The sequence below is a fragment of the Liolophura sinensis genome, chromosome 5 (assembly GCF_032854445.1).
Source record: "Liolophura sinensis isolate JHLJ2023 chromosome 5, CUHK_Ljap_v2, whole genome shotgun sequence".
Lineage (NCBI taxonomy): Eukaryota > Metazoa > Mollusca > Polyplacophora > Chitonida > Chitonidae > Liolophura > Liolophura sinensis.
The window spans coordinates 16,913,127-16,940,086 of record NC_088299.1 but is presented as its reverse complement, the minus strand read 5'-3'; the positions used below and the strand labels follow the sequence as shown (position 1 = coordinate 16,940,086).

The window sequence follows — 26,960 nt, the reverse complement described above, 5'->3', positions numbered from 1 at the left end:
GGAAAGCCAGGTGTGTTGGCTGATCCCTCACCTGACGTAGATACATGTACTAAGTAACAAAGTCTAGACATCTATAATGAGGTCAACATGTCTGTCACAAGACTGCATGTAAATTGAGGAGCAGTCATGTCCCTCATGTACACGCTTTTATTGTTCACTGGCAACACAAACATATGTACATGTGGATCTGGTTGTACTGGCATGAAGCTGGCCTATTGATAAGGCTCACTAAATGGTGTTACATTTTCAAAGTATTCAACATGTTTATTATATAAGAAAGGGATTGGATTGTCCCCAAAACTGGGAGTGTTACAACAGGATTTAGTCACACCTATGATTACCTATTACAGGTTGACGAAGGAGCGAGTTACAACAGCTTTGTTTACTTTGTGTTCATATGTAGGAGGACTTAATGCACATTCAAAGGGGCGCTACATAATAGAGTAGGCAGACTGTTGGGTTTGTCTGGTACGCTGATCAGGGACATATTTTTATTCATTTGGTTAAACAAATTAAATCTGTAGAAACTTTGATTTGCATGGTACATGTATGATTTAACTATATCAGGAATTTTCAAGAATGATCCAATGTGTAGTTCTCGTCATCCATGATCTTATTTACTAATTTGTTCTCACGCCAACATGGTAGACGGTACATGTAAACAGTGAGTGAAGGTAAGCCTGCATGTTAGCACATGTCATGTAATTACAGCGAAGGAGATAATAGACAAAGACAGGATTGGTGGAGAAGATGAAAATCAGAACACAGTGTTAAGTAGAGTTATGCGAGTTGGAGTAAGAGGTGTGCAAAGAAAACAAGATTACATATAAATTAAAATCCAGTATGTACGTGTATGTGCTATAATCCAGTATGTTCAGTACATGTTTGTGCTATAATCCAGTACATTCATACGTGTATATGAATATGCATATGGCATAAATTACGTTTACACTAAAGTACATTTCAAACAGCAGTAGTGGAATTTAAAAACACTGTTGCTAGTTCCTACAGAAAGATATTTATTAATTTACGGTCAACTTCATTACAAACTTTAAGTTTAGCTCCTGAACACTGTCATTGATCATTCAGCTTGTTAGCAAACAGTTTTTACACAAGTAAAGGATGATTGAAACTCCAACAGTCTCGGTGATGTTACTGGAGAAAGGTTGCATACATGGACGTGTGTCATATACATATACGTATATTGTCACCAAGGGTCTGTGTTTTATTGACCAATCAGATAGCTCTATAGTGTAGAATTAAAGACCTGAGTTGATAAAAATAACCGAGATCAAAGCAGGATTGAAATTCCTGTACTGTAGGGTTAGCAGGGATGATAAGAGCGAGAAACAAAATGCAGGCCATTATGATGATAACACCCTTAAAAAATTATGTTCTTTATAGCTGTAGACATACTGTGTAATCTGTACAGCCTGGATCAATCCCTGGATGTGAGTGGTTTTCCAATAAACCTATAAAAAGTTTAGTATGAAAAACCTTCATGGACTGATATATTGACAGGTGGGTAGAAAATTGCCAAGCTGCCTTGCTCACTTACTTAGGACTGTCAAAGGTTTACTTTGTTTTTAGATGCCCAAGTGTTTCATTGCCTGCAGGCATTGTCAGATCAAAACAAAGCCAGCAGTCAAGTTGCTATCAGTGCGCACCTGAACTTGAGAGATTCTCCTCTAGTTATTAGCCTGAGGTTGTCAGTCTGCTCACTCAACCTTACCACTGACCAAAAGTCCATGTTGACTTGAAGATGTGAGTGTGGTAATTGACAAGTAAACTTGAACAGGGTTTTCCCAACAATCTCTGAGCATACAGTAACTTCTACGTCTTAAATCAAGCACCTGCATGCAATTCGCATGCAGGTGCTTGATTTAAGACCTGCGAATTGCATGCAGTAAAAGTTGAACATGGACACTTGTTGTGATCAGTAGAACTGGGTGCCACTTGGTCACTAAGCTCATGGTCAAGCATAGGGTCTGTAAAGCAAACATTTGGAGGTGAGCTCAGGGGCCAGTTTCACAAAGATGTCGTGCATGTGGTGATAATCTCACATATAGGACAATGGTATAGTAATAGTGACATACAAAATATTGTACAACAGATGTACGATAAAGAAGTGTTGTATGCCATTTCGTGAAACTGGACTGGATTATCATGTTAATGTAGTTGTAGTATGCTCTATTATGTTAACATTGATGTGTTAACTTACATGTTAGTATGTGCAGTCTAACATACAATATGTACATGTAAGTATAGGGTTTAAAATATTGCATACAGTTATTTAGTAAATTGAAGTGCAGGGCATGATTGGCATGTTGGCAAGTAATTTCTGACACTTCAAATGCATGTAGTGTTAATCTTTTATGGCAGATTTAGACTGAACAGCAGGATATAATGCATGACCACGTGTTATCTTCAGTAACAGTCTGTATCCAGTTTAATGTTGGTCTTCCTCCTGGGCTTGTCTGGGATGCCACAGTTTCCCCTCAACCCTTACATACACCTCTACCCATTTCCCCTTTCGGTTTGCCTTGATGTTGTCAGCATCCTGTTAACTATTTAAACTGTTCGATATTCTATAGCCTGTTGGAAAAGCAGATGGTGCATTAGAGACTTATCATTACACACCTTGGTTTTCCTGTTTAAATTACACCCACGTGCGGTTAGCCCCTACAGTATCCGCAGTAGGTGTTATGCAAGTCTACACTACAGATACTTGTACACTCCTTTTCAGGCTCCTCTTCCAGTGGTACATGTAGTTGCATGTAATACTACTGTGAATTGGCAGATATTCCCCCACCCACCCATTTTGTTCCTGCATAGACCAACAATATATATATATATATATATACACACACACACACACACACACACACACACACCCATACAGCACACAAGGAGTAATTACAGTAAAATATTTACAGTGGTGTTGATAGCTTTTCATTGAAGTGAGTCCCCGGGGCCCAAAGGTGGCTAAACGAGTGGGTCCTCTCAGAAATGAGTGGGTCCCGAATAAAAGTTTTTTCTTTGAAGTTAAACTTCTGTTTGATTTAATAATTTTAAGAATTAACTGGCTTTTGGATGACTGAAACTATGAACATGAGATCTCTTCTGCGCCTGATAGATGCCCACTAAGGGTGCCATCGAGAAAAAAATTACGCTTCAGTTTCCGAACTGTGGGAAACATTATTTTAGTGACTGAATATACATTGTATGTTTAGATTGCTACATGTCCTTTACAATTCATTCTTCAGATCGATACTGGTACTGGTTTTTTTTTTTTTCAGTAATATAAGGATTTATAACTTGAGTATAAAATATAGAAACTGGTCCACTATCAAGCATTGTACTATTTATTCATTTTGAAATATCTCTAAAAAGCAGTCTTGTATTTATGAGACAATAGTTCATAAACAATACACAACACGTAAATTGTGTAGGACAAGTTTGTATGTGAGTTACCATATTCAGCAGTGTTCAACAAGAACATGTTATGTGCATGTATTTGTTGAAGTTTTTAAAGAATTTACGCACAGGTTGTTGTGTTAATATTTTCTAATGTACTGTAGTTTATCTTGGGGCGTTTGTTGTGTATTTTGGGCAATGTTTTTGAATCAACAGCTGAACTTGTGATTTTATTTATTTATTTATTTGATTGGTGTTTTACGCTGTACTGAAGAATATTTCACTTATACGACGGCAGCCAGCATTATGGTGGGAGGAAACTGGCCAGGGCCTGGGGTGAAAGCCACGACCATCCGCAGGTTGCTGATAGACCTTCCCACGTACGGCCGAAGAGGAGAACTTGCGATGTTGTATCCATGTGTTATGTGTGCGTGTGATTACATCAAAACCTTGTTGTGTTTCCTTGGACTCGTACATGTACACACATATGTATTCATTATATTAAAAAGATTATAAGGCTGTTAATACAAGTAATTGGTCAACTTTCTACAGTGCTTTGTGGGTAGGTTTTGTAGGTATTGTCACTGGTGTGCATGCACAATGTGTACTACCAGTACAAGGACAGAAACTGTCTCAGTTAGACCACTGTCTTTTATTACATATACATATACACCATGTATATGTACACATCACATACATATATATGTACAGCATGAAAAGGATGGTGCAACAACAGCTCAACCCGTGTCAGTATAATGGCTCGGGCGGGGCGGCTTAATTGCCTTCAGTAAGTCGTCTCAGTGAAGCAGCACTAGATAAAAGAGCCGTGGAAGACCATCCTGCGAAAAAAGAGGCACATTACATACACCCGAAGGATTCATTCGTCTCCACCTCAGTGGTATAAATTAAACTGTTCCATACATGCGATACTTCTGGATCTTGTTCATCAGTTTGGCTGCTTGTTAAGTGTCCTCCTTCAGTCAGGTTCAGGTCCACGAGGCTTTATGTTAGGACTGGAATGGTACCTACAGATGTACATGTACCTGATGAAGGTACGATGGTTTCTTCTTTATGAAGGTTAGAGTTGAGTATAAACCGTTAGGTACATGAAAGACAACAAACACGTCTACATGTACAACCGATATTTGACGAAGGATAGAAATGAATCTTCAGGACCAAGCATCTTGTTTTAGTATACCAGGAACTCTATTTGGAGTACACATGATGTGTGTTGAGGAGATCTAGGACTACATGATCTCTGGGGGCCCATTTCTCGGATGGGCCGTGCACTAGATTGCCTCTCCCTGGTGGATTAGCAGGATATGATACATGGACTTCATGCATGCTGCACTGGTTGGTAGATATGGTAACAATGCATCTATTATTTTAGCCTTGGCATCTTGCCCATGCCTGTCAGGATGTTTTATTACACCTCCAAACCGCCCTCCTCCCCCCCCCCCCCCCCTCCAACAGTGGGGAGATGATGGTTATGGTGCCTCATTAGGGTTGTTTTAGTCTGTAACCATTACTGCATCCATATGAATTGGCATGACCTGTGAACAGTGGGTACACATAGATGAGAGTATGTGACCAGTTCATTAAGCAGTGTGCTTAAGTTGCATGTTGTAATGCAAGATTGCAGTCGTTTTTATGCTACATGGACTAAATTACATTACATGATTGCACTGCCTTTTAGAATTACAAGACCTGTATTGTATGTCACATGTAAATTTTAGATATACATGTGCATCTCATTGTTATACGTGTAATTCTGAAAGGTACAGTTGTGTAATGGTACACGTACATATACAGTGTAAACCGTGTTATTTGTGCGTCAGCATTTCACAATAAACATGTACATGTATGTACATTATATATACTTCATGTACGTGACATGCAGTTAGATGTATTGGTATTAGTCATTTGATGTTAAAACATTACTTGTTGGAAGTTTTGTAAATAGGGTCTGCATTTATTTAAGTAGGTAAAGTATATGCATGTGCCATGCAGTTGAGGCAACAGTGCTGCTTTGTAATAAATATACATGGTGATGCTAGAGCATTAGATTCCAAAAGGATCCTTGGACAGAACAAGCCCCACCCCTCTCTCTTAGGAAGTAGTGTCTAATATTTCTCTGTTTACAATGAATACCTTGTCATATAATTCTGGTTTCTTCATGGATGGGTTACGTTGTATGTAGTGTCATTTCATGTTAACCTTGTTAAGGATGATACATGTGCATTTGTTAAAAAAAAACAAAGAACAGATTCTTTATTTAGTTCAAATCATTGAACTGTAGCTCCTGTGACCTGTGACTTTGCCACATGATTGAACAGGCTTTGGTTGTTGTCAGTTGCCTGGTTGATGCCTCACCTCCTCAGCTGTATGATATCAGCTGCCTGCCTATGTCAATGCCCCCAGGCTCCTGGGATTTGATAATGCCCAGGACACAGGGCCTAAAGTGGACATGAATGCCAAAATGCTGATGAGTTATCATTCTACTCAAACAACATATTCACAAGAAATAATAAATGCTTTATACAGATCAAAATTTGCTGAAAAAATTAAATCCAACTGGTGCCAGTATAAATATGGAACAAACGTAGGAAGTATTTGACAGAGGCTTGTTTTTCTGTAGGATTTGAGTATCGAAGTCTCTGATGTACTAAAGCCTAAAGTCTGTGATGTTTTGTTGTTGTTGTCTGCTATTGCTCACATGGTAGTCTTGTCTTGCCTCGTAAGACTCAACTTTCTACAGATTGACATATCGTGTACGGTCACTTTATACACGTATATGTAAGTAACATGTATGTTGATGCTCCGTTGGTTACTAATTATGCCGTGACAGTGGCGGAAGAATCTTCCAGAGAGCTTTAACTCTATAACAGATTGTACTGGATTACAGTTGTGGAAAACAACAGAAATGCTGAGCCTGTAAAAGATGAGGTCCCTTAAGTTGATGTGGTAACTGTGCTAATGCTAAACCAAGTAGTTTTTATTGTTATGGTTTAGAAAATGTGTTTGAAAGTATTCCCTTGTACCAATGAATCTTTTACAAGGAAGTCTGAGAAAGGTACAGTTATTGATCGGGCTGCTTCAGTGCTTTTAGATACTGTCCAGAACCACTTTCTAATACTGTATATGTAACTCGTTTGCTGTCTTTAAAAATCTCATTATCTTTACTGGGGCACATTTGGCCTTGGGAATACCTGTTTTTTACTGTATGTAGAAGAAGGCCCCAAAACAGTGAAGAAGGGGATGAAGTGAGGAAGAACATGTGTGACACTTGCATCAGAGGATACACTGTACATATGTGGCAAAGTTGACAGAAACCATGAATACATGTACATGTATAATGGAAATAGCTTTCAACAGTATTATTGCCAAGCATTTGTACCTGTATACTGTAATGTTTTGGATTGATTGATTTATTTATTTGTTTGGTATTTTATGCCATACACAAAAATATTTCACTTTTATGATGGCGGCCAGTATTATGGTGGGAGGAAAGTGTGCAGGGATAGTCCACTATCCACTGTTGTATAAGTGAAATATTCTTAAATACACTGTAAACACCAGTCAAATAATAAATAAGTCTGTACACAGCAACTTATTTGTTTACATGGACATGGTGTGTATGTTCAAGTGCTCAGCTTTGGATCTCTTTCAGTTCCTAGGAGACCAGTATCAGTGTAGAACACCATTAGACACAGCACTGTAGTGAGCTGTGAGTCATTGGTTGATGCTTGAAAGCTCCCCTTGTACTTTCTCAACCAGATGGTGTGTTGGTTTTCTGAGACTTTCAATCCGCCATTACTAGATCTCCTGATCAAATGGCTGAACATTGCAGCTTTTCATTGCTTGGCACAAAGTGTTGACTAGACACAAAGTTGCTGTGTTCTGTATATATACAGGGTCCATGCCGCCAAAGTGCTGCTGCCACTGAAATACATGATACCATACCGAAGACACCAGACATGACACCCTACCCAGTCACATTATACTGACACTGTGCCAGCCAGTCCTGTTTCCTTGTTCTGAGCTCTAATTGCTGAGTGTCAAGCGAGGCAGTAACAATACATGTTAAATTACAAAGATGAACTGTTACATTTGTCAGACATAATCTGTGTTAACATCTTCAAAGGTTACACAGGTAAAATCTGAATGGGGAGACCCATGTTCCCCTATCATCGTCAGACAGGTCCTTCCTTTTGTCTAATAACCGAAAGGAGGAAATGTCACGTGTTTAATATTCATGCACACGTGCATATATGTAGTGTGTTAATAAGACAAGGGTTTAGTAGATGTCAGATTTGACATTCATATCTAATCACAGATTCCTGTGAAAATGTCACACCGTTATTAAACAATAGGACCTGGCTGCATATAGTAGTATCATTATGAATATATTACCCTGGGGTCTCCCCCAATGGTTGCCAGATGACATAGACTTAACATGGCTGTGACATTGAGGCATTGTTATTACCTTGGGGGCATTACAAAGCTCAGTTTTAATACATACATAAATGACTCTGACAGTTGTAAAAAGATTGCATAAATTGACCTTTGAACAGTGACCATTCACATTATTATTATGAACAGGTGTTAGTTGCTAAGTTCACCAAGCTATACATATAATTGCAGTTTTATAAGTACTGGAACGTCAAGAAAAAACCTTAACAATTGATGACAAAGGCACATTAACATGTACATGTACGTTTAAGCAGTTATGTGAACTTCCAATAGTTGTATTAAGCTCCTCAGAGTTAATGCAAGTATTAGCTCATTGTTTTCTGTCTAGGGATGATAAATTACATGTACCTGTACATGTACATATTTGGCCATAACCGAATAATGGGCATCCATAATGTACATGTACATTAATTTGTTGCATGTCAAGCTATAGCTGCTTGTATACACTTGTACATGTACTTGAACAAATGACACTCTGTACATTCAAGATTTAACGTGTCAGTTAATGGTGCAGGGATCAATGAAGGACTAAATGTACCCGTAACTACATGTATGTGACAACAAAAGAGTCTTTTGTCATAAAGTTCTGTTGTGGGTTGAAGCAGATCAGTGATATTTTGTAGCCTGGACTTATTGTGGATGTTGGTTTAGCTTGAAAATGGTTGGTGTTTCTATTCCTGTGGTACTTTAACAGCGTAAGTAAACACCCAGTAATTAAAACCACTGGCAGTTTTATATGATGTCCCTGGAGTGTATAAAGCAGCTGCAGATGCAGTGGTGGAAAGGACACTTGTTTTTCAGTGGTGAAGTGGGATTAGGGTTTGGCTGGGACATTTGATACAAAGACATGTTTGGGTTGTTTAGATTGAGGGGAATTGGACCTGCCTGGGAGGTGTTGTTTATAAACTTTGTGAGCCTTATTACATCAGTTTGTGGAGTTCAACAAGTGTCGGCTCCTAGAGAAACCTATAGTACAGTTTGATAGTGCAGCCTGTACACTCACATCATTTGTAAAAAACTGAATGTCTGCTGTGAATGGACGACAAGCTTTGGCTGAGTGGTGTTTGGATGCCTTTAATTTTCTTAGGCAGGTGTAGGTTCAAACCCAACCTTGGGATTCCCCTGGTTTTGCTGTTCATTGGGTTTGGTCACAGTAAGCTGTTAGTGATGTTCATGTTGCTGTTTGTGCAATTAAACATTTATTTAAGGCTTCTTGCTTTCCACCATTATGATGTTCATAGATGTCACATGCGAGAGAGGGAGGGAGAGAGAGAGAGAGAGAGAGATTGCCAGTAACCTGTTTTTAAGCTCAATGGTTTAACAAGGGCACTTCGGCTTTTCCCATCTATAAAACTGACTGCAATCACATATATGTAGGTGAAGATGTTTAGAGTATGGCATTCAAAAACATAAATAAGTAAATAAATACTCTGCTAGAACTAAGCTGCAGAACTGTTTGTTGTAAAAAAGAAAACAAAACAAGTTACATGTACATTGATGTTGTGTATATGTGTATGAACACTGTAGTTGTACACGTTGCTGTATATGCGAATTATGTGTACATTTGTTTCGTCTGCAGTGGGGATGCAGACGGTGAAGTGCACATGTACAGCACATGTACTTAAATATCTTAGCACAAATTGTACCTATAAGTGTACTAGTTCTTGTACATGTATTAATACGCTCTTGCCATGTTAGACTTAGTTACAGTGTGTGTATAGACACTGGTAAATCTGTCTGCCATGGTCTGCTGGGAGAGTTGAAAGGGTTGACCTGGGGTAATTTTAGAACTCTCTTAATGGTTATTTTGGTTTATCTGTCATGTCCTCCAGTGTCTGTTTTCTCTCAAAACAGTCCCTGGGTTTGGAGACTGAGCATTTTCTCCAGGTACAGAATTCATGTACATGTGTAAAGGTGTCCTGGGTTAGGCCTCTGTTCAGCCAGTGTGCTTTCTTCACCTAAAATACAACCCTTCAGTGAACACTCACACCACTGCTGATAACAACTGACTTACCACTGTTTGTTTGTAATTCTTAGACTGAAAAATTGGATGGCAGTGCTTAAACAAGGCTAAACATGTAGGTCAGCTGGTGAAAGCTTTAATAGAAAGCTGTAACAAGTTAGCTGAGTAATACATTTACAGGGTACCACCAGTTGTGTGCATACATGGACATGTAGAAATTACAGAGTACAGCATATTGATGGTCCCGTATGCATGTAGCTTGTACATGGATGTGACACCTGATCTACATGCTCCACGTACATGTACAAGCAGAAGGGAAATGTGGAGTGGAATCAGGCTATATTAATGTAATTAATAACTGCAATAGTGGATATGACAGCGGAAGTGGTTTGAGGAGTCTACACTCTGTGGAGCCTGGTAGGCTTGGTTGACAAGGACTTACAAGTACATATAGGTCTCAGTGCTAGAGATGTGTAGTCAAACATGTGTAGGATATTAACCTTTTGTACATCTGCAGGAATACCAATAATTTGTTGATCTGACATCACGTATTAAAGCTCTACACATGGAAATGTGACATAAATACACAAACATGTATAAACTTCTGTGTACAAGTACACAGCTTTGACATTGATTGATATCAAATGTTTTGATTGGTGGGGACAGATGGGGTATCAAAATTAGTTTTGGAGAAATGAGGATGGAGAAATCATAGCTGAAAGGGATCATTCAGTGTGAGATAAGAAATGGATAAGGTGTTATCCCTATTATTATAACGAGAAGCTGCCAAGTTGTCAGCAGATCTTTTATCAATGTATCTTGCTATAAATTTCATACACGAGTAACTGCCATTTGGATTGTTGAATGATACATGCAGGTTGTTAATTACAGACACACATGCTTTTACATAAACTTATACATGTACATGCATGTTTCATTTATTTTATCGGTTTTTAGTAAATACGTGCTTGTAATGTTTGCCTTCCTGAATGTGATGACGTCTAATGATGGGATGTTGTTTGTTTTCTTTGTTTTTTCACAGAGTAGTTCACCAGTATGGGAAGATTTTACAGTGAAGGCCACAAAGCTACATACAACGTTAAGGTGAGCTGGTGAAGTCATTTTGCACACACTGGTTCACAGTGTAGTTTAAAAATACACATGTACATACAGGTGATGAATGGTATACAAGTAGCTAAGTCTTCGTTACAATGTAGGTACATCTATGCCAACACTCTGTACATGAATGATAATAGCTGTATTGTTATTCTGTTACCTAGGTTCTGTGTTTCAAAAGTTGGATTCCTTATACATTGTTATAATGCTGAAGGTATTAACTTATTTTAAAGTGTTGCATTGTGTCAGACTTGGTTTTGACGTTGGTTAGAACTGATTTGCCTATCAGCCATTGTGTAGACCTGTTGAATACTGGTAACATTGCATTGCACTTGTACATTAAGTCACTGCTGCTGTTTTATTGCAGGACTACGTTGGTGGCCATCAGTTCATTTTTAGAAGCATTTCAGAAGGTGGCAGACATGGCCACAAATACAAGAGGTGAGTACAGACTGATTTCTTTGTGCTGCACACGTGGGCTTGTGGAATGTTCAATCCATCACCACTCAAAACACTTGTAATAGGCTTTTGCTCTGTTAGAATACAGCATAATAGGCAGCATCGCTGTAGGAAAACCCATATCCATGTAATGTGCAAGGAAAAGTGTACGCAGATTGTCAGTGACTCAGCCAGTTGTGTGTAACTGTGGCTTCCATTCTGACACATGATGTGTTGCCCGTCTCATAACACATGTACATGTGACCACTCTACATTGACTGAAATACATGTACGTGTGACCACTCTACATTGACTGAAATACTTGTACGTGTGACCACTCTACATTGACTGAAATACTTGTACATGTGACCACTCTACATTGACTGAAATTCATGTACATGTGACCACTCTACATTGACTGAAATACATGTACATGTGACCACTCTACATTGGCTGAAATACATGTACATGTGACCACTCTACATTGACTGAAATACATGTACATGTGACCACTCTACATTGACTGAAATACTTGTACATGTGACCACTCTACATTGGCTGAAATACATGTACATGTGACCACTCTACATTGGCTGAAATACGTTTACATGTGACCACTCTACATTGACTGAAATACATGTACATGTGACCACTCTACATTGACTGAAATACTTGTACATGTGACCACTCTACATTGACTGAAATACATGTACATGTGACCACTCTACATTGTCTGAAATACTTGTACATGTGACCACTCTACATTGACTGAAATACTTGTACATGTGACCACTCTACATTGACTGAAATACATGTACATGTGACCACTCTACATTGACTGAAATACATGTACATGTGACCACTCTACCTTGACTGAAATACATGTACATGTGACCACTCTACATTGGCTGAAATACTTGTATGTGTGACCACTCTACATTGACTGAAATACATGTACGTGTGACCACTCTACATTGACTGAAATACATGTACATGTGACCACTCTACATTGGCTGAAATACTTGTACATGTGACCACTCTACATTGACTGAAATACTTGTACGTGTGACCACTCTACATTGGCTGAAATACTTGTACGTGTGACCACTCTACATTGACTGAAATACATGTACGTTTGACCACTCTACATTGGCTGAAATACATGTACATGTGACCACTCTACATTGACTGAAATACATGTACATGTGACCACTCTACATTGACTGAAATACTTGTACATGTGACCACTCTACATTGACTGAAATACATGTACATGTGACCACTCTACATTGACTGAAATACATGTACGCGTGACCACTCTACATTGACTGAAATACTTGTACATGTGACCACTCTACATTGACTGAAATACATGTACATGTGACCACTCTACATTGACTGAAATACATGTACATGTGACCACTCTACATTGGCTGAAATACATGTACATGTGACCACTCTACATTGACTGAAATACATGTACATGTGACCACTCTACATTGGCTGAAATACTTGTACATGTGACCACTCTACATTGACTGAAATACATGTACATGTGACCACTCTACATTGACTGAAATACATGTACGTGTGACCACTCTACATTGACTGAAATACATGTACGTGTGACCACTCTACATTGACTGAAATACATGTACATGTGACCACTCTACATTGGCTGAAATACATGTACATGTGACCACTCTACGTTGACTGAAATACGTGTACATGCAGTGATGTACATGCAGTGATGTGAGCCTATGGTTGAACAGTTTCTGTACATAAAACAGTCAAATTGGGTGAGTGATTACACATCCAAGTATACATGTAAACAATTGTACATTGTACTTTCATAAATGCAAAAATTGAAGCCAACATAGTAACCCTGGAGCATCAGGAGATAGATATCCCCTGTGTAGTATGTGTGGTGTGTGGCTGATGTGTTCATGTAGCTGATGTATGATGTACAGCCTGCTTTTGCCTGCTACCCTGATATCTGCACCATGTGCAGTTGATTGACATGTCTGGGATGCATCTCTCTCCCCGCAGAACAGAACACAAGCTCCGCATTCTGCACAGGTCATTACATAAATAGTGGCCCTGCCCATGTGGATACCTCTGATCTGGGCCCAGCTGGGGCGGGTTTACTGGCTGTGGGGATTAATCCATCCAAAACGGCTCACAGAACATGTGTTAGATGGTAAATGTTACAACCACGAGCATCATGCCCAGAAAGCCAGAGTGCTGAACTATTCGTAGGACTCGGTGGTGTTGCAAAGTCAGTCCCAGTTTAGTGATTTACATATTATGCAGACATGGATTATGGACATAAAATTTTATGTTTTATGACTACTGAATAGACAAAGTCAGTGTACATGAACAGAATCATTTGCCACATCTTTAATTTGTTTGGTGTAAAATGCCAATGTTCATGTTTGTTGTTTTAACCTTTGAAAATTTTTGTCAGATATGATTGGCTTTGTTTGGGAATTATTGTTCATGTGTTTTTGACTGTTTCCCTTTTTTAAAGCAAGACGTTGGCTCTAGACATCTGAGCGGACTTGTTTTGTTTCTACATTTAGTTGTTAAAGAGAATAAATAGAAATGGTCAAATCTTGTGCATGGATATACATGTACCCGCAAGAGTTTTGTTGGCAGAACAATGTTTTCAGACTCTTTTAGTCTGGGTGAGAATGTTCATGGCTCAAGTTGCGTATGTGTTTGTTTGTGTCTGTCGGTGTGTCTGTCGGTGTATCTGTCGGTGTGTCTGTCTGTCCGTGTGTCTGTCGGTGTGTCTGTCTGTCGGTGTGTCTGTGAGCAGGATTATGCCAGCACAACACTCATACTTGTCATTGTCATCATGACACGCTCACCTGAGATCCACTAAGTGAAGAATCATGTTACCTGGACGGGCTTAATTGAAGTTTGCTGTGAAGACAATGGGTAGCTGCTGTGCACTTGTGTTGACGAGTTTATAGTCTGACATGCAGACACAGACAAAGGCTTACACACTCTACATGTCTACATGTAAACGTAGTTCAGTTACAGCCTCAGGACGTTTTCTGGGGGACGTTGCCCTGGCTTTGTTTTGTTGGTTTGTCGGCTTAGTACATGTATGTTGTGGTCTGGAACGTTCTGATCTTAGCTCAGTAAGCATTCAGTAAGGTCAGCTTGGTTGCAGATACTGGAGTAACGGATAGCTGTCATTAGGGGACAAGTACATGTAAAGGTGTTAGCAAGATGATTGTACTTTTGGTTTTCCACACTCTGGTAATACCTCAGTTATAGTTTTCAGGTACGGAACCAAAATTGGAAAAAGATGATTTGTTGATCTATTGGTTGAAGTACTAGTCTGTAAATGTCCAGCTGTTTCTTATGTTGCAAATATGCATGTATGGGTAGAGACGGCTACATGCACGCTATTTTTAGTCGGTGACTTTATGGCACATTTGTCTAACTGAAAAGTATACAAGCGTTTGGCTGAAGGGTGAACATCTGTATGTGCCTGTAAACTGTTGTTTTGTCGATGCGTTTGATGTGTTATTGTTTATGGCGTGTCTGTCTGAAACGATTTTTAATTCACATCATCTGGTGGTAAAACCGTAATAAACTGCCTGGGGGTAACCAGGTGGAGACGGCTGGAGCGATCAGAATAGTAGTTGTCAACAGGTTCAGGGTATACAGTGTCTTCAGGTGTATTAGTAACCACAACACATAGTGTTTGTCTCAGGAAATACCAGCCCTGCACCTAGACGCATTAGCAGTAATGCTTGAGCGCGTCAGACTTGATGACAAGGTAGGGCACATGTCATTATGTTTGATTATCACTCCCTTATGCAATCAGGGACACACATGCCAATAATGAGACTAAAGGGTGTATGTTTAGCTGCTTTGTCATGGAATGTGTGTGGGTATTCTAGCATCTAGGTGTGCCAGGTCGACCTAACCAGATACCTAGGTAATCACACCACTAAGCAATCACCTCAACATAAGCTCACGAACTCACTCACCTGTATGTGCTATCATGCTCATTCTCTTGAGCCAAACATTGTACGGGTGACTGACCTGGTGTGAGTGCAAGTCTCCACTAGTGACGTTTACATGTTCTTTAGTGATGCAGCACTCTGGTTGTAGTGACATGCAAGTGTTTCACAACAAAGAATCAAAGTTTTATTTTATGATTGAAACAGAGCTAAAAGCATCTTAAAACTGTAAGCCAAAATTAAACAAACTCTATTATTATCTACATTGCACATTGGTAATTCTACCTTTTTTATCTGGCGGAGAAAGTTGTGTTCTAGCATTTTTACTATTTGCGTTCATCGCACTATGATATTTTGTATTACAGCAGGAAACTAAAACATATTGTGCTGACCGATGGATCCTTGATGTTACCACACACTGATTGTTGTTGACACTACATGTGAACGTTAGCCTTGATGTGTGTATGTGCATGGAATAAGGTTGACTGACTTGTCAGAAGGGTGATACATGTGTGCATGTATAAATGTGCACAGTATCTGTTTCGTGTGATCCGAGAGAGAGAGTTGTCAGACTGGTTTGACAAGTGTTCTTATGTAAAATTGTGCTGTTTAAATAAAATTTCAGACGACTTTATTATTGACTTGTCATTGTTGTTCTGATTGCTTTGGCAATTCTTTTGGCAATGGTAGCATGGAGGTTAACATAGTCTAGAGTAAGGAACAAACCCATGCAGGCTGGGCAGATATTTCCTGTCTTATGGTATACCTTTAGAATGGGAGCCCACATGTACCCTTTTTCTTCTAATTTTTGTGACATCTGGTCTGCTGTTTTTAGTCAGTATACATGTAATTGTGGCAGGAATATTTAGTTTCTTTTTCTCACATGGTTAGACCATCTAATGCACATTATACTCATATCTTCACTTTTCCGAAAGGCTGATAAAGAAATGTAATCTTCTACTTTCGGCACTCCGTCCCAACAATTAGAGAATTATGGTATTGTGTAAGTGTTTACCTGCACCAGGTTGATCTGAACCACAATCATACAGTGCCCACATGTACACTACACACAGGACATGGATATGTTAGCTATTGCAGGATGGTTACTAGAAACACATGCAAACTCTGACACTAGCATGCTATCAGGCAGTCTCTGTGCAAGCTGTCAGTTCTGACATCTTGATGGCAACTATGTTGGCTCAGATGGGCATTCATCTACTGAAAGTGACTACCCACTTCAAAGGCAGTATGCGGACAGGACATTAAACTGAGGATCTGTCAGTGAATGGTGTTAAAAGAGTTTTGGTCAAGCTTGGCTTGCACATGTACATGTATTTGTAGATGAAAAGAGAAAAGGGCTAACTCTCAAGAGCACCATGTTTCTACAAGAGTGTACATACACACATTGTGAAGTGCCTCAGTTGTAATACTTCCACTGTTCAGCTGCCATTTTTCTCCTCAAATTATGCAGGAAGATCAAATCAGACCCGTTCTCTTACACGTGTCTGTCTAATGTACATGTATTTCATGTACTTTGGAAGAACATTGTCATTCCATTTCGCACAAATTTCCACTGCTTTTTGTAGCAAGCATCATTTGATCAATGTAATTAATTGACCACATTCATGTACATCACAAGCAGCTAAATTTTTACATGTGTGGTGAATTTAAGTCTTTTCTATGTAGTTGGTGTAGACTGAAATCTTTCAGTGCATCTCACAAAAGAAAAGCCAAAACAAAATGACATTGGTATCACATGTACATACATGTATGTCTTCACATTTAGTCGCAATTTTTCTGCAAAAGTTTATTTTTTATGAAATATATGTGAGGTACCTAAAGCTGAACATATATACATGTACATGTTAGTTTATACATATACATAAGGAGAATGTGTGAACATATCACATGTGTTCTATATATGCATACCATTATGTACATGTAGACAATGTTTATATATTCCCTGCTCCTCAAAGCATCTACTGTTACCTGTGTACATGTACCTAATACAAGTGCAGCATGTGTAGAAAACATTTACTCCATGATAATGGCCAGCCTGTATTATGGATGTGGGGAGAGATGGACCAGGACTGTGGAGATTAGCCTTGTGATGGTTGTTAATCTGCTGGATTGTGTAACCAGCATGGGAATGGCCAGGGGTTATTTTCTGTCCCCTGTAAACACAGCCCTAATGGTCTGGGGAAGATGCTAGGTCACAGCATGGCCAGCAACAGCTATATTTACACTCTGCAAAAAGACTCATTAAGGCTCATCACCCAGTGACCTACATGTGGGGGTCAGGTGCTTTGTGTGCTGGGGCAGTGGTGGAAGTGGAGTTTGTTGGGGGGTGGGGGAGGTGTCTGTGTTTGTCAGTCTATACATGTACATACACATGCACAGGATAACATCATGAGAACTTTGCAATATTTACATGCACAATACCGAACGAACAGGATGGGAATCACAGGGCTCTTGCATATCAATGTCAGGCTATTTGTAACAACTCTTATAAGGTACACGTGTTTTTGCATGGTTATGCACTGCATATGTGGTGTGGTTTATGCACTGCATATGTGGTTTGGTTATGCACTGCAAATGTGGTGTGGTTATGCTCTGCCTATGTGGTGTGGTTATGCTCTGCATACGTGGTGTGGTTATGCTCTGCATATGTGGTGTGGTTATGCTCTGCATACGTGGTGTGCTTATGCCACTTGCCATACTTGGTGTGGTTATGCACTGCATACTTGGTGTGGTTATGCTCTGCATACGTGGTGTGTTATGCTCTGCATACTGTAGTTGCTCTTCATACGTGGTGTGGTTATGCAATGCATACTTGGTGTGGTTATGCACTGCATACTTGTGTGGTTATGCACTGCATACATGGTGTGGTTATGCTTCTGCATATATGGTGTGGTTATGCTCTGCATACATGGTGTGGTTCTGCTCTACATACGTGGTGTGGTTATGCACTACATACATGGTGTGGATATGCATATAGTTTAATGGCATTTTATTATTGAAGACATTTTAGCTTGATGTTTGAAAGAGGAAAATTGCCTGAGTACTGTTAGGGCAGCTGTTAGGGGCATCTCCTTTGCATGTTGGCCCAAAACTGCTGAGATTACTAAAAATCCATGTGATTGATGAGCGGGCCTACAAACAGTTTAGAGGAAATATTTCATGTGCAGATTGTGGAATAAAGCGACAACTGTTGGTTTCATTGTAATTGTTTGGGCCGGCCAGTCTGTATAGGGTGGAGAAGTAATTCAGTACTCTGTGGTAATCTAATTGTTGGCAATATAATGACTCCTCTTTGGCCTGTGTGAGTCACCAGTAGTGTGGGTGACCAGTTTAGATATGCCCCTCTTCCCCCTGCCTAATTAGTGCTGGCTGTTCCCAGCACCTCATCCCTACCCCAGTTATCTGCGCACCCAACTGAGCTGGTACTCTCTCCCATCTGTCTGTACCTTACATAAAACTCTCCAAGACATTATCAGTCTGTGTTCATGTTGCAGGGGGTGTCTTACCACTCCTTGTAATATTAGTCTGCTGCATTTATATTAACATCTGTGTGGATTGATACAACACACTGAATATGTTACTGTGTTGGTGTCATTAATGTCGTCTGCTGATATAGTGTATTCCTATGTTTTTGTGATTCATACCAAAATTGTAACAGACAGGAAAATACATGGTGACTTTGTAATTAATGTTAAGTACATGTTTTTGCTCCCGTTTGTGTTTTACCTTCCTGTTCTTAAGAGTGTGTTATTTGTGTCCTGGCTTTTAAAGTACCTTGTTCTACTTACCCTTAATGGAAAAGAAGCCCAATTTGCATGACCTAATCCCTTCAGAATGGGACACACAAGCCAAGGGACTTCTGACATGAGGATAATTGGAACCTTACATGTGATTCACTGGTTTGAACACGAAGACAACCAGGAAAACGTGTCCAAAAGTACACCAAGCACTGACTAGAAATTGACTGTGTGGGAACCTGAAGCTGAATGTGCACTGAATGTACAGCCTTGAAAGGCACACCTGTGCTGTGCTGTACTGTACTCAGACACTGAATGTACAGCCTTGAAAGGCACACCTGTGCTGTGCTGTACTGTACTCAGAAACTACATGTACCTATGTTATACCGGTGACTCTGCCGAGCAGTAGCCATCTACATTTAGTCTCACTGACACTTCCAGGATGGTATCCGGAGTCCATCTTCAGGGATGTAGAGAGGTGAATTTTGATATGAATATCTGAGGAAGCAGTGGAGTATCAGGTATACCAGGTTATCCTAGGGCATGATGGACTGCTGACAGACAGGACATAGACTGACTGCCATGGCAGACTGTTCTCATCTTCACCACACACTCTTCCTCATCCACCAAGAAAACAACTCTAGCCTTATTTATTTGTATGGTATCATTTTGACAAATGACATTTTGGACCTTTTTTGATATGGTCTGGTTGGCATGAAATACACCTAAATTTTATACACACTTACCCTTCAGACTCTTATCAGTGGTGGTCACAAGGTTTCTTTCCCTGTATCGGCTAGGTATCATTGCAGTGTATGGAGTGCATGTGGATGATCATAGTCCCTTCACAGTAATACAATATGTACATGTAGTTGGTCTGGGCAATCTGGACAATTTCTTTATGCTGGGAGTTAAGATTTGAATCAGTGAATCTTCGTGCTATGCTTACATGTGGCAGTGAATGTGCAGTCGGTCTTTAGTCTGTGCAGATTTGCCTGTTTTCATTGAGGAGAATCTGCAAGGCTGAAGCACTGTATTTGCATACATTTTTCCTGTGACCATATTTATGGGTGTGCCTGATGACAGGGTAATACAGCCCTGTGTAGCTGATACTTGTGTAATCTTGTCACCATCAGGACTTCCCTCACCATGGAACCGCTATTACCCACCTTAATTCCTCAGTCTTCTCACGCTGGTATGACCTCTGACATTCTGCACTCTGGGCCTGTGTCCATAACACAGAGACACGAATCATACAGAAACCTACATGTCCTGTATGTGGACGTGCATATTACATTTACAAGTTGGTTACAATGTCACACATGTATAGTCATCCGTAGGAAGAAGTCCTGACTGACCATTTACCACTTTTTCATGATGTCCATGCCTTGTACATTGTGCCAATAAACTACATGTATACATGCACAGTGTACAGTCAGAGACTTATGTAGATAATCTGTGAGGACGATTTGTTCAGATTGTCATTTTTATGTCTGTGTATACACATAAATATACTAACATTCATTGCAGAAGTTGAAATGAAGAAGTAGAGTGAGCATGTAATTGTTATCACACACGTACAAGAGTAGATTTGTTGTGATTGCAACTTTGCTAACATTACAGTTGTCAGGGATTTTGGTTGGTAGATAGCACTGTTGTATTGTAATTAATGTATTTGTTAATCCTGGTGCTCTGTGTACATGTAAGGATCTTATGGCTGGGCTTTCGGGCCATAAGTGGGAAGGTCTGTCAGCAACCTGCAGATTGCCGTGGGTTTCCCCAGGGCTCTGCCCGGTTTCCTCCCACCATAATGCTGGCCACCATCATACAAGTGAAATATTTTTGGGTATGGCATAAAACACCAATCAGATAAATAAATAAATCTTATGGCTGGGGGACACCTGCTTGGCTTAGAACCTACATACCAGGGATTTGTGAAAGAAACAGGAAGGGGTAAATGTCATTGACTGGTAACACACCTGTTGAATGTACAGTAGGTACACAGAAACCTGATATAGCCAGATAGTAAATACACAGCTCAGCCAAGTTAACCCAGACTACTGTTTACCTGTTTACATAGTATGTCCTTGCTTTGTGCAACCCTCAACAGCTTCCAAACCACCTACCATAAAAATCAATCTTTTGACACACTATTTTCTATGCTGGAGATCCGTCTTTCATGTGGCAGCCGGGTTGGATTTCTACAGAGCCAGCTGCGACAATTCAGTAGGACTTCCGCTAGGCTTGACTTGGTTTGTGTCTTTGCTGCGTCATTTTTGAATCCTCTTCTTTAGTAGCACAGCCATGTATATTGTGGGTGTTGTGGGTTCTTTGTACTGCTTGAACTGGTCTCTACAACGTTTAGTCTCAACTCTGGCTTTTGTCACAACTCATAGCACTGCACTGTGAACAGGAGACACAAGTACGTGTATGTAATACACTATTTTCATGGACAGCATTTTCTATTCCTGTAGTGGTCCACAGTCACTTGGTTTACAACAGATACATGTACCTTCAGGAAGGAGTACTTGTTTGCTTTAATATCTTTTCAGGTGATAAACAAATTAAACGTTGAAGAGAATAGTGCTAGCTCTCTTAGGTAATCACTATATAACCTTCAGACACAGTAAGATGTGGTAAGCACCTCTATGAATCTGTCTGTCTGTTTAATCGGTCAAATTTTTTACCTTTTATCTTTGAACATGGGTTGGTTGGTCCAGACAAACCATGCTTAACTGCTAATACACTTCTGAATGACTGTGTTCCAGGGTGCTCCTTCCCCCTCCACTGTCCACTCTTTCAGTTAGAATCCAGGGCAGGGTGGGGGTGGGGGGGCTGACATTTGGTTCTGATATAAGGCTTAGTGCTTTAATGGGTTCTTGCCTCTTGGTCCATGGTTTGCCTTGGGGGTTGGTGGACTGGAGACATGGTTGTGAAGGTTGGGGGAGAACATACATGTAGTTTTGTGGATGGGCCCCATTAAGCTGACCATGCGTTAGGACAACAACTGCTGGCTTTGGTTTCCTGGGGAAGTGGAAGAGATGCCAGAGAGACAGACATCTGTATGCCAAGGCTTGCTTTTGCTGTTGTGGGATCTTCCGGAGAAGCTGATGGGACCAATACAAATGGTTTTAGTTCCAAGCCCATCACTGCTTGTCTAGTGAATCTGGTGTACATGAAGAATATAAGTAAGCTGGGCAGAAACCAATCTTAGCATTACTGTTGATTAACACATTACCTCAAAGTGAGGAATGCAACCTTGCAGTATTCTTGGAATCTATCCGTGAAATTGAACCAATTGAAGCTGATCTAGTTTACTTTATTACTAGTATATACTGTACATGTATACAGGAGACTGCACAGACTGTTTGAATATCAGCTGTATGTGAGCATATATATTTCCTGGAGCTGGATAAGACTACACTGTGTAAAGTGTACAGGATATTAATAGTAAGGCATTGATGTGAGAATTTTCGTCTTCGAGGAAGGCTGAAATATTATTGAGTGGCACTGTTAGTTTGCAGTCTGTCCACATATTGCAGATGTGTTTGCATTGGAATTGCACATGTACTTGAAACTGCAACTTTGTTGGATACTGATCATGAAGGGCAGAATATTTTTTTCTGAAATTCCTTAGGATTGACTGGGGTTGCCATTACTGTGAGTGTCTGTCAGTTTGATTGGGTGGAGAATATCCGGCTGTAGAAAACATGTAACTGCAGGCCATAAAGTGATGTGGAGTGATGCCTGTCTGGGTTTATCGGTAATCCATAGAACAGTTTGTGACAGCAGACATTACCAGAGATAAGGCAGTGGCCTCACAGAGAAGATGGATTATGCAATAAAACTAGTGTTGCAGAGCCTAAGTTATTTTCTCTTCTTCCTGCTGTGTGTTCCAGAGCTTCTCACCAGGGCAGTGGATTGAGCGATGTCTTCCACAAACAGATTCTTGACATTTCTGGAATTCATTGTCTCATTTCCCTCTAGTTAATGAGATGAGACTTATGATCACACACAAACACTTTTTGTTACATTTAATAGCCAGTTACAGATTTGTGAATATAGAGTTGCTGCTGGGACTTGAGTGTACAAGGACTGTACTGTTTACATGTACATACATACGGTGCACATGTTACATACAGGCTCTGGTTATAATACATGTACATGGACTGTTCCAAATTAGCGAATAAAAGGCTCATCTTTATTTATTTAGTTGATTGGTGTTTAACATCGAATTTGAATTCTTCACTCATACAATGAGAGTCAGGGTTTTACATGCAGATGGAGGAAACCAATGTGCCTGGAGTATGTGTAATCCACTGGCCTTGATTTGAGCAGGCAGCTTCATAAGTCAGTGAGGATCCTCACTGATATCCATATCGTACACATTTATCGCTCATGTATCGTGTCATTCTTCGTAAATGTGCTTGTCCCTCATTTTCCCATACATGTACATCATGTGCCCATACATGTGCTTATTCAGGCACATCATGTGCCCATACAGGTACATCAGGTGCCCATAAATGTGTTTATACATGTACACCATGTGCCCATACATATACATCATTTGCCCATAAATGTACATCATGTGCTCATACATGTACATCGCCATACATGTACATCATGTGTTCATACGTGTACATCACTTGCCCATACATGTACATCATGTGCTCATACATGTACATCACTTGCCCATACATGTACATCGCCATACATGTACATCATGTGTTCATACGTGTACATCATGTGCTCGTTGTCATATGACTGAAAAGTTGTCAAGTACGATGTTAAACCCCAAACACTTGCTCACGTACATCGTGTGTTCATGTGAAGCCTGTACCTACTGCCATCCAGCCTGTGTAGACTGGACAGAGGACAACACCTGGGTTACTGGCTGATGAGGTGTGGAGCTCTAGGTGTTAGTGGCCTGTTCCTGTTTGACCTACCCTGGGGTCAGTGTCTTACCATGGTGCGAGGCGATCAGTAGGTGAGGAGCAGTCTAAGGAGAGGGCTGAGCACTTGGCCAGAGAATGACCAGCTGTATAAACACTGGCACTGCTTGCAGAGATAGCCATTGCATCTTGACCAGACCTGTTACAGGTTAATGTTTCTAACAATAAATCTGCAGGTTTATGCTTTGCACGTAACACACATGTGCATGTACATGTTAGCCATGGGTTAAGAAGGTTAGATGCATACACATACATGTACATGTTAGCCATGGGTTAAGAAGGTTAGATGCATACACATACATGTACATGTTAGCCATGGGTTAAGAAGGTTAGATGCATACACATACATGTACATGTTAGCCACGTATTAAGAAGGTTAGATTCATACATGTACATGTTAGCCAGGTGTAAAGAAGGTTAGATGCAGGAACACAATTCTGTATCTGCTCTACAGTTACATGTACATTTAGGTAAGCTTGAGAAAACTAATTTTCTCCTAAGGTTGAATGTAGTTGACATATACTTGTATCCACACATGGATCAGTGTTAAGTGCACAGCTTTTCTGTCCTTTGTTTGAAGTCTGGTGAAGTGAGTAGAATGTGCTACATGTGCATACAAGTACGTGTACTTTATCATTGGGGTCCCATCACACCTACGTGTAGAAGGGACTGTGTGTAGACATCAACTACAGGTGCATACAAGTACGTGTACTTTATCATTGGGGCCCCATCACACCTATGTGTAAAAGGGACTGTGTGTAGACATTAGCCTCTGGGAGGGGGCATGTGATGTGATGCTGCCCCTGTAGCCAGGTTCCACCCACTGCAGCCCCTAACAGCAGCTCCCTGGCTGTTGGCCCCAGGCCTATGGATACTAATGGACCTTAATTGATTTACTGACCCCTCTGACTCAGACAGCCAAACTAAACATAGGTCTGACCATGTCCAAAAATAAACACCCCTAACTGGTATAAAAAATGTTACTGTTGTCTTTTTTTTGTGTAGGACTGATGCCTGTTGTGAGGGTATCTACATGTACTGGCATCTGGACTTAAAACTGGACTGTTTTTCTCCTGCCCCTGCCTAGAGTCTGGTCTAAGTTTCTGTAGGATTGACAGTGTTGAAGTTTAGAGCATTATTCCATCTTTTGCATAATACACGTAACTGTTAGCCACAATGTTAGGATTGGAAACAAGTAATGAAGCCGGATCCATGACATCCAGGAGAGAAAATGTACTTGGGTGGTGTACATTTATTAGTTCATATTCCTGAATTGTAATAATTTTCAGATTAATTAACACTTTTCTGCTTCTGTCTCTCTGAAAGTAGCCTTGTCTACACATTTTTATGTCTTATTCCTTGATGGGTAGGTGTAGGTGTTGGACTTACTGTTGGGAGAGAAAAGAAGTTTTCCCATCTCCATGTACAGTACATGTCATGATGATGGCTATATGCATACATGCACATGTGTGTTAGGGGGATTCACAGGCTGTAAGCTGATGCTAAGTGATGTTCATGATAATTTACCAGGCTCAGAAAAACACATATACACGAAGCTCGACCAAATGTTTGGTGTGTCAACAGAGTTCTTCCTGTTTTTTGTAGCTGCTGTTTTGAGGGCCTTCTATGTTCTGTCAGACTAACCTGCCTGGGCTTAACATGTACCTCCATTTAAAACATTTAATATACTGGTACAGGTGCAAAGTATTTGTAAATGTGTACAGGGGAAATGTTGCCTTTTGAATGTGAAACTTTTCTGCATGTAGGCTGCTGATATGTACATGCTATATCTATAGCTTATATGTGCATCATGTGGCTTTATTCCTAGACTAAAGCTACATATATGCAAGTACATGTTCTGTACATGTATTCCACAGATGCTTGGTCATGAACGTGTGTATATGTGTGTGTGTGTCTGTGTCATGTGGGGTGATCAGGCCTGACTTACAATACATGGGCTAAGTAGTGCTGGCTCAGGGAGCTACAGAACTCCCTGAAGGTCATGCATACATGTACATTACCTGTGGGTACATAAGTAAATGCATGTAAATACACTCTAGTTCATTCAAACGAATGTTTACCGAATTGGCAAATGAAATTAGGTACTATTATTGTACAGATTTATTTAAAACCATGGTTCATCATCATTTTATATTTGTGTATTTCGGTATGACATCTCAAATGGATGTGTCTAGTGTTAATATGGACATACATGTAGACAAATGTCAGTATATTTTTGTGTCTTCCTTTCACATCCTGTGTACACATGGGCACATGGATGTTACATCTGTTTTTAAGGCATTTCCTCTCGTTAGTGCACTGATATAATATGAAGTATATTTTTTGAAACATGTGATTTGGTATAATAGTTTAAATGTTGTTAACATGGTGTAATGGATGTGACAGCTGGCTGTCTGGGTATGTGTATTTGTTTACTGATACTGTTTGTACATTTCATTTCCTTGTAAGCCAGATGTCTGTCAAATTCTCACATACATGCAGACTGACTGGTGATATCTGCAGAGTTGCTGTTCTCCTGATTGAGGACTGTGGCTTCACTGGCCTGTCATGGTACAGCAGTGTTGTGTAAGAGGAGAGACTAGGGACAGGCGGGCTGGGATTGTGGGGCTGGAGACTGTAGTCATGGGCCAGGGCTGTGATGGATGTGCCATTAAGAGGTTTATCTGAGGGGCTACTGTGCAGGGTCAGAACTCTGATTAAACAGTCACTAATCCACCATAACACAGCATCCCCTCCAAATGATCGATGTTTACATGAGCATAATTACATCAGTCTTCAACAACAACAGCTGCTACCCTTACGTGGATGTGTACACCTCTTATTTGGTCATTTGTAGTGT

General features: G+C 40.1%; 1 protein-coding gene across 5 annotated transcripts in view; it reads left to right on the top strand.

Moving 5' to 3' along the window:
- Positions 1 to 26,960, top strand: part of LOC135465907 (protein MTSS 1-like) — a 56,321-nt gene that overhangs the window by 1,112 nt on the left and 28,249 nt on the right. For all 5 annotated transcript variants that reach the window (XM_064743285.1, XM_064743289.1, XM_064743288.1 and 2 more), the window contains exons 2-3: positions 10,896 to 10,957; positions 11,337 to 11,410. In XM_064743285.1, the coding sequence (XP_064599355.1) occupies positions 10,896 to 10,957; positions 11,337 to 11,410 (136 nt within the window). The remainder of the gene's footprint in view (positions 1 to 10,895; positions 10,958 to 11,336; positions 11,411 to 26,960) is intronic.